Genomic DNA, 20179 nt, shown 5'->3' with positions numbered 1-20179 from the left:
CAGGAGTCTCTGTGTCCATTCACTCCGTCCAGCTGGTCACCTCTTACGTTCCTGTCAAGGCTTAGGCCAGGGGGTATCTCCTCCAGGAAAAGCCTTCCTAGGTGCTCCAGAGACAGAACCAGAGGTGTGTGTGTGTGTGTGTGTGTGTGTGTGTGTGTGTGTGTGTGTGATTATGGGATTGGCTTGCCTGGTTATGGAGACTGAGAAGTCCCGCGACCTGCAGGGTGAGCCTGCAAGCTAGACCCCCAGGAGAGTCAGTGTTTCATTTCAAGTCCAAAAGCAGGACAAAAGCGACCCCAGCTCCAAGGCGGTCAGGCAGAAAGAACTTGTTTTCACTGTGGGGTCAGTGTTTTTTATCTAGTCAGGCCTGCAATTGATCAGTCGGACCCCCCCCCCCTCAATTAGGGTGGCAATCTGCTTCACTCAGTCTGATTCACGTACTAGTCACACCCAGAAACACCTCGCAAAAATGCCCGAAATCATGCTTGACCAAACACCGAGCACATGAAATTAACCCCAAGACCCTCCAGCTGGGCGAGTGCTCTCCTGGTGCTGCTGTCACTTTCTGCACACACTTTCCGTGTCTTTTTACCATCTTAACCATCTTTTAGTATGCATTGCAGTCGTGTTAAATATGTCCACGGGCTGAAGCTGGGACTTGACCTGGAACCAGGTCCTGGCTTAGCTTTCTCTCCTTCCCTAGCCTGTCCTCCCACTTCCAGCCCTACTGGGCAGCAGATCTCCAAGGCATTTCATCTTGCAAATGTGTACCCACTGAACACTAATGCCCATGCCCTCCTCCCCAGCCCCGGCAACCACTGGTCTACTTTCTCTCCAGAATCCGACTGCTCCGGGTACCTCATGTAAGGGGAAGCATACAGTATTTGCCTTTTTGTGACTGTCTTATTTTACTTAGTCCTTGAGGTCCGTCCATTTTGTAGCAAGTGTCAGAATTTCCTTACTTTTTAAAAAATGTATTTTTATTGATTTCAAAGAGGAAGGGAGAGGGAGAGAGAGATTGAGAAATCAATGATGAGAGAATCATTGATAGGCTGAGTCCTGCACGATCCACACTGGTGATTGAACCCACAACCTGGGCATGTGCCTTGACTGGGAATTGAACCGTGACCTCCTTCTTCATAGGTCGACAATCAACCATTGAGCCACACCAGTCGGGCCAGAATTTCCTTACTTTTAAGGCTGAATAATAATTTTCCATTGTGTGTAGAGCTACATGTGTCCATTCACCCATTGATGGGCACGGGTGCTTTCACCTCTTGTCTATCCTATATAATAAAAGAAAAACAAATTGACTGTTCCGCTACGCTCACCAGTCAATCAGGACTGGGTATGAAAATTAACCTGACAAAGATGGTGGGTTAATTTGCATACACAGGCGCCAGATGGAGAGCAGAGCAGGAGAGCCGGTGGAGAGTGGAGCGGCTTGGGGAACTTGGCTCCCCAAGTCACCAGACAGAGAGCAGAGAGGGAGAGCTGGTGGCTTGGAGGACTTGGCAGAGCAAGAGGCCATGGGACAGAGACAGAGCAGGAAGGGAAAACCCAGAACATGGGGAGCACCAGGAATTCTGGGAGTAGTAGTTCTGGTGGCAGGCAGATCTCTTAGACACTAGAGCAAAGTGAGCCTGGAGCAAGTTACTGTTGCGGTGGGGGATGGAGGGAAAGCAAAGGTGAGAGACATAAGTAAAATCAGAGTGTTTAGGAAAAATTAAAGGGAAGATATCCTAAAACTTCCAGGAAATCTCCACCAATGAAGCAAAGAAAAAAAAAAAAAAGCCTCTATTATTCTGTGAGCAACAAACCAAACTGGGTTGGGGTCTCAGACAATTCGCTCATATGATTGCAAAGACAGAAACTCCCGAATTGGAGAGGGCTCCCCTGAGGGCTCCCAGATTGGAGAGGGTACAGGTTGGGTTGAGGGACCCATCCCCCATGCACGAATCTTCGTGCACTGGGCCCCTAGTTGTGAATAATGCTGCTATGAACATGCAAGTGCAGGTATTTCTCTGAGACCCTGCTTTCAATTCTCTTGGATATAAATACACCCAGAGTGGGATATACTTTCCATAGCTGAACTCTACAGGGTCTTTCTGCGCTCTCATGACCACACTGACTCCAAGCTCTGGGAGGGATGGGGTGAGTTTTCTTCATCCTTGTGGCATTGTGAGGATGAATCACTTAGCAAGTAGCAAGTTTCTGCCCGATCGTTTCTTCCTGCCCATCCTCCTCAATCCAACTGCTATGAGAAGGACATCAGATGAGCTTTTGTTGTCAAAATAGCCCTAATTTCCAGGATCTTTTACAAATTTAAAGATTAGGATTTTTGGAGAATAGGGAAACAGAATTCTAAATAAAACAAGAATAACAGACAAGGGCTACTGAGTTGAGCTTGAAAATAATAAGAAAGAAATGTTGTACATTATACTTTGTTTTCTTTGAGTTTACTCTAAATGTGCATGACAGCATTGATCTTTAACACTACTCTTTCTAAAGTTACATTTTTTTATTTTTAAAAGTTGCATTTAAAACTTTAACTCAAAGATAATACTGGGGCCCTAACCAGTTTGGCTCAGTGGATAGAGCGTCGGCCTGCGGACTCAAGGGTCCCAGGTTCGATTCCAGTCAAGGGCATGTACCTTGGTTGCGGGCACATCCCAAGTAGGGGGTGTGCAGGACGCAGCTGATTGATGTTTCTCTCTCATTGATGTTTCTAACTCTCTCTCCCTCTCCCTTCCTCTCTGTAAAAAAAAAAAAAAAAAAAAAAAAAATCAATAAAATATATTTTTTAAAAAAAGATAATACCGGGAAATTATGTTAATGTCCTTTAATTTTGTCTACAGTTTAAAGTATAGTGGGCGTTAGTCTGCCTTAATTTTCAGATCAGTTTTATTAACTGAGATAAGAATGAATGAGTTTAATTACCAAAAGTGATGATGGTTCCGTGCACATGTGCCCACAGAGGCCCATTTGGAATTCTTTCATGTTGGCTCATATTCCTGCTCCCCTCCCTTAAATTTCACGAGGATTTGTTTCAGGGCCAAAATGGTGAACATTTTGTACATGATGAAATGGAACTTGAAATCTTAGACTAGACCCCTGAAATCTTACCTGACATTTGTTTAATAGACACGGTGTTACCTCCTAAATTAACTAAGCATATTCTTATCACATAACTTTTCTACATGTTCATAGACATCACTGCCGCCACCTGTATGTGGCCTTGTAGCGCTGTTAACTTCTCTCTGACAGAATGCTCATCGCACTGCTCCTCACAGTCGGGTCTGCATTTCTTTCCACCTATGAGGACCCTCCGGTGGTCAGCGCAATGGAAACACAAGCTCATACACCGCTTCCCTCTGGTGCCTGTGCCAAGAAGTCCTTCTGGTCTGAGCAAGGCAATCCGAGTGTGGGTTTGGACCCCGCCAACAACTAGCAGTGTCATAGATGACACATTTCCTGAGATTAGCAGTCAGAATAGACTTCAACAGGCATTGCCCTCATAAACCTGCCGCAGGCAGCTTCCTGACATTCCCAGAAGCTCAGACGAAGTAGGCTCATGCAGACTAACCCTCACCTTAACCCGCTCCTCTCCATCTGCCAGGAGACCCACCTGGAACCTCCAGGCATGAGAAGAGAAAATAATTCCTATCTGGAATTATTTTTCTCACCAGGTCACATGCTCAGTATTGTCAGAATCACAAAGAGGCAGACGAGACATTTCTAGAAAGTGAAATAGTTGCCAATAAAAGTTTCAGACTTCCCAGGTCTTCTAAGGGCCCTGCCGCCTGCCCTAGGTGTGAGCGCTCCCGCGGGGTCCCGCCCCCCAAATCACAGCCTCTGTGCCCAGCTCTGTCAGGGCGTGGCTGGTAACCTCAGAGTGCCCACCCAGCCTTAGCACCGCAGGCTTCCGGTACTCCGTGCCCTCTGGAACGCCCCTGTCTCGGCTGACTCTGCCACAGGCCCTGGCGGTGGGAAGCGGGCAGGAGTCGGCTTGCTCTCCTGGCACAGGCCCTGGAGGAGGCCGACCAGGCCGAGCCTGTTAGCAGGTACGCGCATGCCTTTCCATCCGCCTGCGGCCGCTCTGGGCCCCAGGGCAGGCAGGGACCTCCCGAGATGCCCCAGGGTGGGTTTCATGTCACTTCTGCCCCTCTTTCTGGGACCAAGTCCTTGATAGGCATTTAAACAACAATATCACGTTCTTGACTACATGTCACTCCCAGGACTCTCCATAACAGACCAGAAGGTCACGTTTGTCAGTCCTAAGCACGATTACAATGCAATGAAACAACTCTGTTAAACAAAACCCTAAAATCTACCATTAACGTGGGCTGCCCTACCAAGCTGGTGTCCCCCTCCCTGGTGTGCGGGGCCAATATCAGGGCTCTCCTGAAACAGCGGAGTGAGTGGGAGGCTCAGTCATGGGGAGGGTTTGGGGCAGTGGTCGGCAAACTCATTAGTCAACAGAGCCAAATATCAACAGTACAACGATTGAAATTTCTTTTCAGAGCCAAATTTTTTAAACTTCAACTTCTTCTAACGCCACTTCTTCAAAATAGATTCGCCCAGGCTGTGGTATTTTGTGGAAGAGCCACACTCAAGGGGCCAAAGAGCCGCATGTGGCTCGCGAGCCGCAGTTTGCTGACCACTGGTTTGGGGTAACTTCAGTTTTTTCCTCTAAAACTGTCTGACTTCCGGGTGAGTAGTATCCAGCGCCTCATTTGCCCGCATAAATAACTAGCCAACTACTGCGCCTCGCACGTTTCCCTAAGGGAAGCTTCCTTCTCCTTCCTCCTCCATGTCCTCTCTCCCTCGCTCCCCGGGTTCCCACAGAGTCTCCGCTTGTTCCTGGGGCATCACCAGCGAGGTCTGCGGCTCCTTCTGTGTCCCGCAGCCCTGTACGCGGGACATTCTCCCCTCCGGGCCACAGCCCCTCAGCCTTTCCAGCCACCACAGAGCTCCTGGGGCCGCCATGGGCTCCCCAGCCTCCCCTGGGTCCTCTCTGTCACCCCTGACGCCAGGTTGGACGGGAAGTTCCTCTAAAACCACCTTTCCCCCTGGCATCTCGGACACAAAGGGGAAGAAATCAACCTCCCAAGACTCTGAGTCTAAATCCACACCCACCCATCTCATCTTGCAAAAGCCAATGACACCAACCATATCAGCCATCAGAAGTGGTGATGGAAGAGTGGTGACAGATGATCGCTCCTCATTCCAGAATCAGGGATATCAAGTGCATCTCCATGGACTGCCAGCCTGACTAGTTCCACTCACACAGACACCGTCCTCTCCGTGTGCACCTGGCCCAGGAGCAAGAGACCTGTCCGAAACAGCGAACTTGCACTGCAAACCGCCGAGGCATGAAGGGTTCTCCTTGTGAGCGGCGTGCGGGCAGGTTGGGAAGGTTCCAGCGTGCCTGCTGGTGGGTGAGTGAAAGTTAGGATTCCAGGCCTGGAAGCCACAGTCAGCTCCGTGAGCGTGCACGCCAGCAGCCCTGGGAAGAACAAGTTCGCTGCCCGGCCTACCACTGGGACGCTTATACATTTCACCTCCAACAGGGGTGGGTGGAGGGGCAGGAGCTATGTGCTTTGGTCTGGGCCCTTCTCTCCAGCCTTTTTATCAAAAGCAACTTCAAGAACCTGGGCCCTCTCCCAAGCCAGGGCAGGTAGACCAGCCCCCCACACGGCCCCAGCACAGGCCCGTGCAGCCATGGAGGGGAGAGCCTTGACTGTTTCTGTGGGAGGCAGGAGTTTTATTTGTTCCCATTGGTATAGATAGACTTTTTTAAAGCATTTCATAGAAAATCAAACCTGCCTTGAGCATTATTTAAAGACACAAACACTGCATTCAGTTGCTAAAACCGAAGACTGTGGCTTCAGTTTGCACGGCGATGTAGACATCAAGGAAGGCCCTCAGTGAGCAGCATTCTTCGTGATTGAACAAGGCCCAGGCAGGATGGGGGAGCAGGAGCGGGTTAGAGAAGCAGCCCCCACCTCAAGACCTAGACTCTTGGAACACTATCCCAAGAACTTCCCCACGCTGGCCCTGCAGCCCGTTTCAGCTTATCTCTGATGCCATCTGGAAGGACAGGCTCTTCTGCTTTGCTTGAATTCAAGTTGTTTGCAAGCTGGATCTCAGGGCAAAGCCCAGAGAGCTGAACTGCCCAATGGGAAATGGGCAAGGTTTCTTGGCTCAAGGAGGCCCACATGAGCCCTTGCATGGCTGCCCTATATTGGTTTAGGCCAGGGGTGGGCAAACTTTTTGACTCGAGGGCCACAATGGGTTCTTAAACTGGACCGAAGGGCCGGAACAAAAGCATGGATGGAGTGTTTGTGTGAACTAATATAAATTCAAAGTAAAGGAGCGGAGGGGAGAGCAAGAGAACTGGATAGAACAGCCGGATCCGGCCCACGGGCCGTAGTTTGCCCACGGCTGGTGTGGAATGATAAAAAAGGAGCCTATGGGTGGGTTCCTCACACAGCTTCCTGGGGGATGCCTTTATCTGTTCTAAAGAATAAACAGGAGTTTGCCAGGCAGAGCAGAGAGGAAAGACATCTCCCCCTTACTGCCTCCCCTCCCCCCGCAGGAGGAGCATATGGGAACAAAGAGAATGAGCCAGACGGGCTCAAAGGCCTCCTAGCTTAGGATCACTGACCTGTTCTCCTGACCTGATGACTTTCCAAACATATTCTTAGAAAAAAAAAAACCTGTCATGCACGTCCTTCATCTGCTTTTAATATGACCCGGAGACTCAAGGGAGCCATCGAGAGCCAGGGAAACAGACACACCACACCAACAGGAAGGGAGAGAGGACCGAGTCTGCCAAGGCTGACAAGACCAGGAAGCCAGCTACGGAGGCCATCTGCAAGATGGAAACAGAACTTCAAACTGCTGGAATGAAGGCAAAAGCACAGAGAAAGAAAAAGGGAAAGACCTCTCAAATTGAAGAATGGCTAGCTGAATGTTTTTAGGAATTCGAGGACATTTGTCCCTGGAGACTCTGCCATCCCTGGGGGTGACACATGACTAACCTGGGACTCTGACAGAGCAACTTACTCACTATCTCCGTGCAGGAGTTTCCAAAAATATCTGTGGAGCTAGGATGGCCCAGAATTTTAAAAGGTGTGTGTGTGTGTGTGTGTGTGTGTGTGTGTGTGCAAATAGTACTACCAGTATATGCTGAAGGTCAGATATATTAGAAAACTTTTTCCTTGTATTTCAACAGTCAATTACCATCGCAACTATGTAGAAAGAAGCTTGTCTGTTGCAGAAAGCTGTCAGGGCTCTCGAAGTTGGGGGGAGAAGGGGGAAGTGGTCAGTAGGACACAGGATGGCACTGATGACTGCTTATTGGCGGAAATGCTTCGCTGGAGCCCGGAGGGTGAAGGCAGGGAAAGCAGGATCGCTGGTGTTGACATTGCCATGAACTGTCATGCAGAAAACCACCTTCACAAAAGAAGCCCTCAGGACATCAAGGCTCCATGAAATCCATCAAAGGGAACCATGAGGAACAGAGACCAGAAACAGTACGGCTTTATAGGACGGGCTGCAGGACAAATCAACCCTCCTTGCTCATTTCAGACACTCCAGGTCTGGGTTGGTGAGAAGGCATCCAGCCGCACAGTGGCTCCTCTGGACCACGCGAGGATGCTGTGACCACGCTAATTTGCTTTAAGGATGATTCAGAAATGGAAGAGTGATAACTAACCAGGCCACTGGGATCTACCACCTGTCATCATATCTGGCTGCTTGTCCACCACACGCCGGACAAGGACACAGGGACTGATGTCATCATGAGCTCTTCATTTATTTCGACCTTGATTTATGTGGAGCAAGCATTGTTTTCAAGAAAACACATGTCATGGAGGTTGTCTAAAAATAAAATGCATTTAAATTTTTTTAAAAAGAACATAAAGCAACATCTGATACAGATCTTATCCCACCAATCCCCATCATGGTGAAGAATCAGACAGGAGAATTCTAGAAAATGTGCAGTTATTGATTAGCCATCAAAATGACTTGAGAAAAATTAAATAATTTGAAATAACCCTTTAAGGGAAGAAGAGAGGTGGTACAGCCTTTGTATCACAGGTGAGATAGTGGGGACACACAGAGGTTAAGGGTATTTGTTGTTGCCCAACCGGTGTGGCTCAGTGGTTGAACCAGGAGGTCACAGTTCAATTCCTGGTCAAGGGCACATGCCCAGGTTGTGGGCTCGGCCCCAGTGTGGGTCATGCAGGAGGCAGCCGATCAATAACTCTCTCTCATCATTGATGTTTCTCTCTCTCCCTCTTTCTTCCTCTTTGAAATCAGTAAAAATGTATTTCTAATAAAAAGTATTTGTTACCTGTGGCACGCTGCTGCATAGGTTATCCTGGGCCTGAGTTCAACCCTTCACTCCTAGGGACTGGCCTCCTGACTCTTCCTATGAAGACCAGTGGATTGTCTGTTAACGACCCTGATCAAAGCAGAAATAGTACAGGAAGACTGGTAGCAGGGGAGAAAGAGCTCGCAGTTTAAAGTTGCGGCATTGACTCATGACGTTATTTCACAATGACTATCTGGATTTCGGTGTGGCTTAACCGCAACATTCTGAGAAACGAGTGAGGCATGAAAAGCTCCCATTCCGAGATGCCAAGAAGAATTGTCAAAGGCCACATGTAAGAACTTCAGGTAACCTCTTATAATTGAACAAGAAAAGAAAAGAATGTGGGGGGGAAGAGAGCTTCCGGAATTTCAAGGGAGCAAATATGGTTCATTCAAAGTAAGGTGTACAGAGACCTTAGTCACACTTCCTTCCAGTGGGTTTGGAATAGCGAATAAAGGGGGACGGCTGGCAAGCAGAGCAGTGGATGGGTTTCCACAAAAGAGTCTGGAATCAGAGACAAAGGATCTCAAATAAGAAGCCGACTTTTTCTGAGTCCACATTATAAATAGCTTTCATCTGAAACAGTCCAGCATCATTTCCTAACCCACAACTGACTGCAGCGTGAACGGTTTCATTTTATTGGTCATTAAGTCACCAACGAGAAGCTTTCTTAATGAGTTATTAAATAAGATTAACCAGTGATGGCAATCCTGGACTCATGGAGTTGTTTGTGGATCTGCCTCAGAGTCAGACATATTTTCAGACTTTAAACATGGACTCCTCTCATCTATGAACTCTGCTTGTGAAAAACAGAGATAGCAGAAATGAGATATGGCAATTTTGCATCTTCAGGAAAAGCCAAGCATTTTCCCTCCTAACCAGAGCATGGCTAAGGGGGAAGGGGAAGGAAGGAGTTTGCCTTTTGTAGAGGGCTGAGCTTTTCCTGAAAGTCTCACAGGCAAGGGGACAGTATTTGGGTCCTACTAGAACGCACCGTAGCTGCAACCAGAACAAGCTCATAGGCACAAGCAGGTGGCCATCCTGCCTGCAGGGCCATCTGCCATAGAGGCTTTCCTGCCTCATTCTGAAAAGAAGTGCTTTTAGGAAAAGCGAGTCCAGGTGTCTGGGCCACCACACTGGGGTCTGGTGCTATGTATGGGGAGGCTCCCAAAGGCCTGCCTCCTGACCGCCCCCCCGCGCCCCCCCCCCCCCCCGGCCCAGGGAGAATGGAGAGAATTCACCCTTTGACCATCAGCTGTTAGGATCGGAGACACTTACCCACCAACCATCTGAGGCAATTGAGAAGGATTACCTCTGAATCAAGGGCAAGTCATCCGCTAGATTCCTGCCCAAGGTTTGAGTGGGTGGAACTGCCTCTGAGAAATCCCTTCTTAAATGGGATAACAGTGCTCTAAAAATCTTCACTGAAGTGGTCTGTTAGGGCAACTAAGGTGGGGGGGTCTGACACCTCCTCCATCACCATGTTTTCATGGGTTTCCCTTTCTTCCTGGTGATGGCGAGGTCTCCTAGTGCCAGGTGTGTGGGTCCTGGCCCACCTGACTACCCACCACCGGGGCTGTAGTTCTTGCCTACTCCCGGAACTCTGCCTTCCTCGGGGGCCTCTCCATGGAGACAATTAAGTTTCCGCATTTGCTCCCTTGAGACACAGGCTGGAACTTTTTGTCTTTAAGTTTTATGCCTGCAGTTGGATTTAGAGCTCCTGAGTCTGGCCTATGTTTAGTCTACCTCTGTTCCCACTTGCTCAGCCATAGAAACTGACATCTCTCAAGTTTCAGGAAAATTACTGAGTCCAGAGTTGGACTCCCTAGAGGGTACTTTACCCAGAAGCAATGTCAGTCATCAGAATTACCTGGAAGGCTGGTTGAACTATGTTTACTTCAAACAAGTTTCCCAGGGACCTGCTGCTGGTGGTCGCAGACCACACTTTGAGCACCACTGGCCTACCCTGGAAATTCTTCCCTCCCTTCCCTCCCTTCCTAGCCATGCCTCTTCCTGAATCCTCCACAAGAGAGGAAGAAGTGAGGGCCTTGTTGGCTGGTGAAGGAATTATAGGAGAACCGAATTAAACAAGAGAAGAACTTGAATAACCTATCAGAATTGTCAGAAAATATAATTTCTTAATTTTTCCTATTATGAATTAGCCTTTTACCTATAGCAGAGAATTTTTCTCTCAAAAATGCAATCTTTTATCTTTAGGACAGGACCTAAACCTTAATGCTTCCTTCTGTTGAGAATTAAGTATGTTTTCTTTTTTTTTTTTTTAATATATTTTATTGATTTTTTACAGAGAGGAAGGGAGAGGGATAGAGAGCTAGAAACATTGATGAGAGAGAAACATCGATCAGCTGCCTCTTGCACACCCCCCACTGGGGATGTGCCCGCAACCAAGGTACATGCCCTTGACTGGAATCGAACCTGGGACCCTTCAGTTCGCAGGCCGACGCTCTATCCACTGAGCCAAACCAGCCAGGGCTAAGTATGTTTTCTTTTTTAAAAATTTAGATACACATAATTGACATATAACATTATATTATGGTGATTGCCCAGTGGGAGGGGAGGAGGAGGAGGGAATAGGGGGGATAAATGGTGATGGATGGACATTTGACTTGGGGTGATGAACACAGTGTACAGATAATATGTTGCAGGATTGTGCACCTGAAACTTAATTTTAATTTTGTTAACCAGTGTCACCCCAATAAACTCAATAAAAAGGAAAAAACACATTAGTTTCAAGTGTACAACATCATGATTCAGTATTTGTATACATTACAAAGTGATCACCACTGTAAACCTAGTTAACACCCATCACCACACATAGTCACAATTTTTTTGTCTTATAATGAGAATTTGAAGAGTTGCTCTCTTGACAACTTTCAAATCTGCAGTATAGTTTTAACTATCGTCTCCTTGCTGTACATCACATCCCCAGGGCTTACTTATCTTGTAACTGAAAGTTTGTACCTTTTAACCACCTTCATGTTTCCTTCTCATTCTAGATTCATCTGCCCAATTATTTGTTGAGGGCCTACTATGTGTCAAGGACTGTACTAATAATGACTAAGTGGTTTATATGCATTATATGAAAGGAACTTCCCAACAATTTTGCAATGTATATGTTATTAGCTCATTTTACACATGAACAAACTGAAGGTCTTGTGGTTGGCCCAGGCCACAAAGCATAGTATAGGGATTCAAATCCAGGCCTGATTCCAGAGATGAAACTGTACTGCCTACAGTTTGTTATATTTTCTATAATATTCTCTTATACTATAATCAATTACAAAATGTGTGATGTTACATTTTAAACAATTCTTCTGTAATCAATTAATTCATTATTATATTTATTAAGCACATACTATGTGCCATGCACTATAGTTAGGTCTGGGGAATACAATGGTATACAAGATCGAACTTTTCAAAATTCATTTTACCAGAATGCTTTGTGAAATTTTAGTTTTTTAATAGTTTGTTCTTTGATTAAAATTGTTCAGAAAAATACATATGCCATTAAGCCCAGAATTGCATCCCTTCTTCCTCTATTTCTAGCAAACCTCCTATTGACTTCCTATAAACTCAGTTGAACAAATTTGTTTCATGTTTTTCTTAAAGAAGGAGCATGTGTTGTGTGAATTATTTATTTTTGACTGGATGATACATTTATATAATCAAAATTTAGAAGAAACAATGGGTATCAGTGAAAACTAATCTTGCTTTCACTCCATACCCGCAGCCCCAGGTCTCCCCAGAGACAACCACATGAACTATACGTGTTGTCTCCTCCCTTCCTTTCTTTGTTTCTTATCACAAATAAGTGTTGCTTTCTGCAGAGTGTTCTCTACTTTTCTTTTCGCTGACATATCTTGAAGATCAGCTCAAATCAATCAGTGTAGCTACCTCTCTCTTGTTAACAAATGCACATAGAAATAATTTTTAAATGTACCATATGGTCTTTAAGTAGGCCCTGTTGATGAGCATGTAACATGGTCCAATATTTTACTATTACAAATAATTCTATAATGGCTCCTCCCCCATGTATCTCAATCTACACATGAACGAGTCAATCTGTAAGGTAATTTGCTGTAAGGGGAAATGCTGGATTAAGGGCAAATGGTATGTATATTTATACTTATGAAAATATTCATTATGGAATTTTTCAAGCTGTACAAAAGGAACTAGACTAGTATAATGAACCCCACATACCTGTCACCCGCGTCAATGGTCACCATTAATCCATGGCTGATACTATCCTACATAATAAATGACTAACATGCAAATTGTCCCCTCAACCAGGAGTTCAACCAGGAGCCTCATAGAGTCATTTAATATGTTCCTCTATCCTTTAGGTCAAAGGTGAAATGCAATATTAAATTGCAGAACTTCTTAAAATAACAATAAAGAAAATACAACATATCAGGATCTATATTGTACAGTTAATGCAGTTATTAGAAGATTTATAGAACCAAATAACTATATCAGTAACAAAGAAAATGAAAACAAATGAATTAAAAACGTAACTGAGAAAACTAAATAAAATAAAGTTAGCCAAAAGAAAGAAGATAAATGCAGCAACTAATGTTTCAATAATTTTTTAATAAATATTTATGGTTCAGATTATTACAGTTGTTCCTCTTTTTTCCCCCCATAGCTCCCCTCCACCCGGTTCCCACCCTACCCTCTGCCCTTACCACCCCCACTGTCCTCATCCATAGGTGTACGATTTTTGTCCAGTCTCTTCCTGCACCCCCTACACTCCTTTCCCCCGAGAATTGTCAGTTCACTCCCTTTCTATGCCCCTGATTCTATTATATTCACCAGTTTATTCTGTTCATCAGATTTTTTATTCACTTGATTTTTAGATTCACTTGTTGATAGATATGTATTTGTTGTTTATAATTTTTATCTTTACCTTTTTCTTCTTTCTCTTCTTTTTTTATTTTTTTTAAATGTATTTTTTTATTAATTTTTTACAGAGAGGAAGAGAGAGGAGAGAGATAGAGAGCTAGAAACATTGATGAGAGAGAAACATTGATCAGCTGCCTCCTGCACACCTCCTACTGGGGATGTGCCCACAACCAAGGTACATGCCCTTGACCGGAATCGAACCTGGGACCTTTCAGTCTGCAGGCTGACGCTCTATCCACTGAGCCAAACTGGTTTTGGCCTTTCTCTTCTTAAAGAATACCTTTCAGCATTTCATATAATACTGGGTTGGCGGTGATGAACTCCTTTAGCTTTTTCTTATCTGTGAAGCTCTTTATCTGACCTTCAATTCTGAATGATAGCTTTGCTGGGTAGAGTAATCTTGGTTGTAAATTCTTGCTATTCATCACATTGAATATTTCTTGCCACTCCCTTCTGGCCTGCATAGTTTCTGTTGAGAAATCAGCTGACAATCGTATGGGTACTCCCTTGTAGGTAACTAACTGTTTTTCTCTTGCTGCTTTTAATATTCTCTCTTTGTCTTTTGCTCTTGGCATTTTAATTATGATGTGTCTTGGTGTGGTCCTCTTTGGATTCCTCTTGTTTGGGGTTCTGTGCACTTCCTGGACTTGTAAGTCTATTTCTTTCACCAGGTAGGGGAAGTTTTCTGTCATTATTTCTTCAAATAGGTTTTCATTATCTTGCTCTCTCTCTTCTTCTGGCACCCCCATAATTCAGATGTTGGTACGCTTAAAGTTGTCCCAGAGGCTCCTTACGCTATCTTCATATTTTTGGATTCTTTTTTCTTTTTGCTTTTCCAGTTGGGTGTTTTTTGGTTCTTTGTATTTCAAATCTTTGACTTGATTTTTGCGATCCTCTGGTCTGCTATTGGATCTCTGTATATTATTCTTTATTTCAGTCAGTGTATGCTTAATTTTTAGTTGGTCCTTTTTCATATCCTTGAAGGTCTCACTAAATTTGTCATCAGTTTCTAGAAGATTTTTGAAAAACCTTATAACCGTGGTTTTGAACTCTATATCCAGTAGTTTGCTTTCTTCCATTTCTGTCATTTGTGACCTGTTTCTTTGTCTCCGCATTTTGGCTGCTTCCCTGTGTTGATAGAGTGGCTTTGTGTGGTAGTTGTCCTATAGGGCCCAGTGGCTCAGCCTCCCAATTACCTGAAGCGGACACTCTTGGTGCACCCCTTTGTGGGCTGTGTGCACAGTCTTGTTGTAGTTAAGCCTTGATTGTTGTTGGTATCACTGGGAGGAATTGACCTCCAGGCCAATTGGCTGTGAGGATCAGCTGTGTCTATGATGGGAGAACTTCTGTGCTGGAGACACCCTTATGAGACAAGACTTGCTTCAGTGGGGCTTTGGTGCTCACTGAGTCTGCCCCTTGAGTGTGTCCCTTATGCATCTGAGGAGTTGTAATCTGGATGGTCCCACTCTAACCATGGGTACACTGGCTCTTGGATCTCCAAGGAGGTGCAAATTTAGCCTCTGCCTGAGGCCACCCAGCAGGAGCTATGGAGAGATCTGCAGATTCCTCTTCTTTGTTTGGGGTTTGGAGTTGCCCAGATGAGCCCCAGCTGTGAAGCAATGCAAGCTGCTGTGGGGCCTTGGGCCTTCTTTTGGATGTTCTGGGTCTCTCTGACCCAGCTGCAGTTTGTTAGGTAATTTTAGATTGCAAAGGGCCAGGCCATTCATATGCAAAAGCCTCTGCGCACAGCTTGGGTGGGGTGGGGTCTCAGGGAATCAACAGGGTGGAGCAAACAGCTATTGCTGATCCTCAGCCCTGCCCTAGGAGGCCCCCGGGTCTCAGTGTCCCTCGGTAATCGCTGCAAGCACCTCTGAGAGAAAGCCATTCTCAAGTTCCACTCGATGCCGGGCAGTCCAGTTTCTCCCCATATGAGTCTGGTCCCAGAGTCTCACCCGGAAATGGAGTTCAGAGCAGTGGGGAGCTTGTGTCTCCCTCCCAATTGAAAAAGACAGCGGTGTACTCACTTGCCAGCCCTTTCCGCGTGCGTGCCTCTGTACCTCTGCACTTTATTTCCGCACCTCCTCTGAGTCTCAGTGTGCTTTTCTCTTTCCTTCTAGTTGTAGAATTTCCACTTAACCAGCCTTCCTGTGGTTCTGGATGATGTCCGTTTTGTCTTTTAGTTATAGTTTTGAAGTGGTTGTGCAAGGCAGCAATGTCAGGTGTTTACCTATGCCACCATCTTGGTTTCTCCCTCTGTTTCAATAATTTTTTTTTAAATATATTTTATTGATTTTTTACAGAGAAGAAGGGAGAGGGATAGAGAGTTAGAAACATTGATGAGAGAGAAACATCGATCAGCTGCCTCCTGCACACTCCCTACTGGGGATGTGCCCGCAACCAAGGTACATGCCCTTGACCGGAATCGAACCTGGGACCTTTCAGTCCGCAAGCCGACGCTCTATCCACTGAGCCAAACCGGTCAGGGCTGTTTCAATAATTTTTAAACTTGTTTTTTAGTCACAACATTTGAGAATTAGGAAATCATTTTATAATTTGCAACTATATAGACAACATGCCCAGATATTATCAGAGAGATAGGTTTTTCCACACACTTGTATCTGAATTTAAAGATGCTTGACTGTCAGTGGAAATTCAGGTTAGGAGACCATACTTCCATTCTTGGTGAAAAGTTAGGGGTTCAGGAAGAAATTGGGGGGTGCAGGCTAGATTCCTCACATCCAATTCTGTCTGGGCTTATGTCTTGGTCCTCTGGCAGGCATTGGAGTGGCCCGTGGGAGGAGGGGCATGTCATATCCTGTAAGATACTTCATGGCTTTGCCATCTAACAGACTCCCATCAAATCTCAGCTGCATGATTCTTGTCCAGGAGGCAGTGAGCCCATCTCTGATATGGTCCTTGCCATAAGATCCCTGCCTCACAGGGCTGAGGGTCAAGTAAGACAACACACAGAGCTAGTGTCCAGAAAGTGGGAGCAATGAGTTGTGTGCTTGCATGATGGAGACTGTGTGTGTGTGTGTGTGTGTGTGTGTGTGTGTGTGTGTGTTGATGGGTGGGGGTCTGAAATATCTCCAGACATTGAGCTTCAACCAAAAGAAAGCAATCCAATCGCTCTCCCTTCTCTGTGGCCCGCTGCATGTTAAACACAAATACGTCTCCCCCCACCCCGGTATTTCTGCTGTGCCTTGGCTTCCAGCCCTCCTCCACCGCTGCCTGCGCCTGCAGCCTGGCCACCTCCTGAAGAACAAACGTCTCTTTCCAGATGCGATGCTCCCTTTCCCAGGCCTGAGACTCCGCCTGCGCCCTCTCTCCGCAAAGTTCCCTGGTGCCACCTGTCCCTGCGGGTGTGCTTCCTGCAGAGGCCTGGGCTTTGAGGTGGGAGGCATTCTCTCCAAATCAACTTTTGTTTTCCTCGCCCAGAAAGGTTAAGAGACCAGAACCTCTGAACAGCGCTGTCGCCCCTGGGCTGGGGCTTATCCTGTCCTCTCTTCAGCAGAACAAAGAACTTGGCATTATTCATTCGTTTGGGCCATTTTCTGGGTTCATTTCGTTAAAGAGACGGCTCTGCAGGGTAAGGCGGACAAAAAGCCCACCTTGCAAATGCATCTCAGGCGCATGCCTCGTGCCCACGAAAGAGAAGTGGTCCTTCCATCACCCCCGCCTCTCGCTGCGCCATCTGGGCTTGGGCCTGCCTCTGGGTGGGGGAACCCGGCAGATCCCTACCCCCCGCCCCGCCCCGCCCTTGGGTCCTAGGTCGCCCCAGCGGTGGCCCGGGGGCCCTCAACCCAAACTACCCACCTGAGCTAACGCTCAGGACGAAGCTCCACGTCACCCCGTGCGCTATGCACCCGAAGTAAGGAACAGCTAGCAACGTGGGGTCCGTGCGCGGCCCAGGGAGGCGGAGGGCGCTCGCTCGGCGCCCCCGCACCCGCTGCTGCGCGCCAGCCGCTCCCGGCGCCGGGGAGGCGTGCGTCCGCCTCCTTATATGGTCAAATGACACCGGGGTTCGCCAGGCGGAAGGCTGCGCTCCAGTCGCCCGGCAGCGGAGCAGCGGAGCAGCCACGCCGAGACCTCCCGTCCCGTCCCATCCCGTCCAGGAGCGCCCGCCGCCGCGCGGTGAGTGCCGCTCTCCCGGCCACGGGGAGGGAGATGGGCTCCACCCGCACGGCTGGCGACAGGGAAGCCAAGCCATGGGGAGACCCGGAGAGAGGTGCCGAGCGTGGGGAAGACTGCAGGAGAGGGGCGCCGAGCAGTGGGAGGAGATCCGAGGACAAGGGAGCTGGGCCATGGGAGAAACCCCGAGAGACGAGAAGCCGAGTCTTGGGGGATTTCGGGGACGGGGAGCCGAGCGGTGGGGGAGATCAGGGCACCGGGGAGCCGAGCGGTGGGGGAGATCGGGGACGGGGAGCCGAGCGGTGGGGGAGATCAGGGCACTGGGGAGCCGAGCGGTGGGGGAGATCAGGGCACCGAGGAGCCGAGCGGTGGGGGAGATCGGGGACGGGGCGCCGAGCGGTGGGGAAGATCCGGGACGGGGCGCCGAGCGGTGGGGGAGAGTCGGGGAGAAGGAGGCCGAACCGTGGTGGGGAGGCCTCGGAGGTACTGCAGGCTGGGGGGACCGCCCCATCCTCGGAGGGAGAACCGCGGTCCCCGTCCAGGTCAGACAGGTCTCCGCTGGGTGGAGAGCAGGGGCTGTGCCACCCACGGGTGAGTCCTGGGCAGAGACTGGCCGCGGGTGCCAGTTGGGGAGGTGACCGGCTCCCCGCCTTGAGGCCTCGACCCTGCCGCCCTCTGTCCGTGCGGATGTCTGAACCTTCCCTTTTAATAGAAAGAAGTGGAGCTTGCACTGTGGCCTCACGCATTAACTAGTGCAGAAATTAAAAAACTCAACCCCTGGGTTTATCAAAATAGGCTATTTTAAACGAAAAGAGCCTCTCATCTTAAGTTGCGCCTCTGTGATATCTTAGCATACCTGTAATTGCCGACAGAGAATGGTAGATGCTGTGTCCTCTCTTAAGTGAACAGCCCCATTTCCTTTCAGATCCCATTCTGGGTTCCCATGGCGTGAAGAAGGGGACACAGCTGCCTCCCTGGTTACACCTCGCACTGACCACCATGTGGGCTTACAATCAGAACTGTGTTCAAACACAAGGCCAAATCCTCTGCTTCTTTGACACTGCCTCAGTTTACCTGGTTTTGAAGTAATGCGTTAGAAGGAGGCTTTGCTATCCTGAAGGGGATATAGACCAAGAAACATTTGAGGCAAGTCTTAGAAGTACTGGGACTGGTCGAACAATTAAACTTACATAAAACCAAAGTCAATGAAGGACATTTCACTGTGCATTTATATAAAATGTGCTTCACTGTGTTTTTCAGATTTAGTCCGTGCCTCAGTTTTCTCAACTGGAAAACAGAGATCCGACAATGTTTTGTTTGCAGGGTTGTTATCAAGCCGGCACATCGTGAACAGTGTATTCGTATTTGATGTTATGTTTGTTTTTACAGATAAACTGAAGCACAGAGAGGTTCAAGTAACTTTTGGTTAAGGTTTTCCCCACCCTTAAATGCCCCTGGTCCTGAGATCTGAGCCCAGATAGCTTAACTAAAGAGCTGGAGGTCTAACCACTAAGCATAGGACATACCTGAATATTGCATTGAGGTTGCATACTTTGATCCAAGATAGCTTGTGAAATCACTTCCAGAATTGGAAGAAATCTAACTTGCAGACAGAAATGTCCAGTGGGATATTGAAAAGAATTAGACGGGGCCTCAGGAGGCCTGGGTTCGAGTCCTGCCGGCACCAAGATCGGTTCCCCAGCCTCCCTCGGAGCTCAGGCTGCCTCCATAGTCAGCAAGGGGGCTGGAGTAGGAAAATTTCTCTGACTCAGATACCATGCTTGGGTGAACACAGAGATCTTGGATACTTCCTGTCGTTTCATTATGAGAATTTTCCGAAGCCCATTTATCAGATGGAATTATACTGAGAGGCCACGTTCTCAAGATGACCACCTTGAACACAATGCATGGGCTCTTATCAAGCGCCTCAGAGTCTGCTCTCCCAGGAGACCACACTGGCCCTGTGATTTTGGCCAGTGGAGCAGGGAGGGTGATGAATTGTCTCTGTTGTACTAAATTATGGGTTTGGACTTTAGCCCCTGTGGCAATTGACTTTATGTCAGCTTGACTGGGCCCTGGGGTGCCCAGACACAAATGTTATTTCTGGGTGTGTCTGTGAGGTTGTTTCTGGATTCGATTAGCATTTGAATCAGGAGACTGAGTAAAGCAGATTGCCCTTCTCCTTGTGGGTGGGCCTCATCCAATCAGTTGAAGACCTGATATAACATGAAGGCCCAGCAAGAGGGAACCCCACCTGCCCAACTGCCTCGCTGGGGCAGAGTCCTTTCTGGTGTCGGCCTTGGACTGAAGCATCAACTCCCCTCGGGCCTTGAGCCTGCTGGCTTTGGAACGAGGACTCGCACCACTGGTGTTCCTTATTCTCGGGCTTTGCAACTCCTGTATATTCACTCTCCCATTGGTTCTGTTTCTCTGGAGAACCCCGACTACTATAGCTCTCCAGGAACTTGTTTAAAAAGTCTCCCCACCAACTCTTCGTCTTGTTTTTTAAGATTCCATCATGCCTTTGCTATGCTGGTCTTGATTTTCCCTTTGCTGTAAACTATGGTGTCCTCTTGGAGATCTAATGAGGGGTTCGGGGCAGCATTTGGTCTCTATGGTGAGTCCAGTTCTGATGGGGAATTCTCACACCTGGCCTGAACTTGGACATCACATGCTATCACACTCGTCCTCAGCCTTTGTCATCCTTTACTGCCCGATTTAGTCTGTGACTTAAAGATCTCC

At 47.6% G+C, this 20179-nt stretch overlaps 1 protein-coding gene across 12 annotated transcripts in view; it reads left to right on the top strand.

The window, feature by feature from the left end:
- FHL2 (four and a half LIM domains 2) overlaps positions 1-20179 on the top strand; it is a 77285-nt gene that overhangs the window by 10891 nt on the left and 46215 nt on the right. For 2 of the 12 annotated variants that reach the window (XM_080685310.1, XM_080685304.1), the window contains exon 2: positions 8420-8675. The exons of 5 other annotated variants lie outside the window; for them this stretch is intronic. Coding sequence is in view for 1 of the 7 variants with exons in the window: in XM_080685303.1 (XP_080541429.1) it covers positions 17318-17440 (123 nt within the window). In the remaining 6 variants the exon portion in view is untranslated. 5 more of the 12 variants (XM_080685309.1, XM_080685305.1, XM_080685303.1 and 2 more) reach the window with 4 other exon arrangements.

The sequence above is a fragment of the Plecotus auritus genome (assembly GCF_963455305.1).
Source record: "Plecotus auritus genome assembly, chromosome: 8".
NCBI classification, from domain to species: Eukaryota; Metazoa; Chordata; class Mammalia; order Chiroptera; family Vespertilionidae; genus Plecotus; species Plecotus auritus.
Note: the sequence above shows the minus strand (reverse complement) of the source record. Positions and strands in the feature narration are given on the sequence as shown.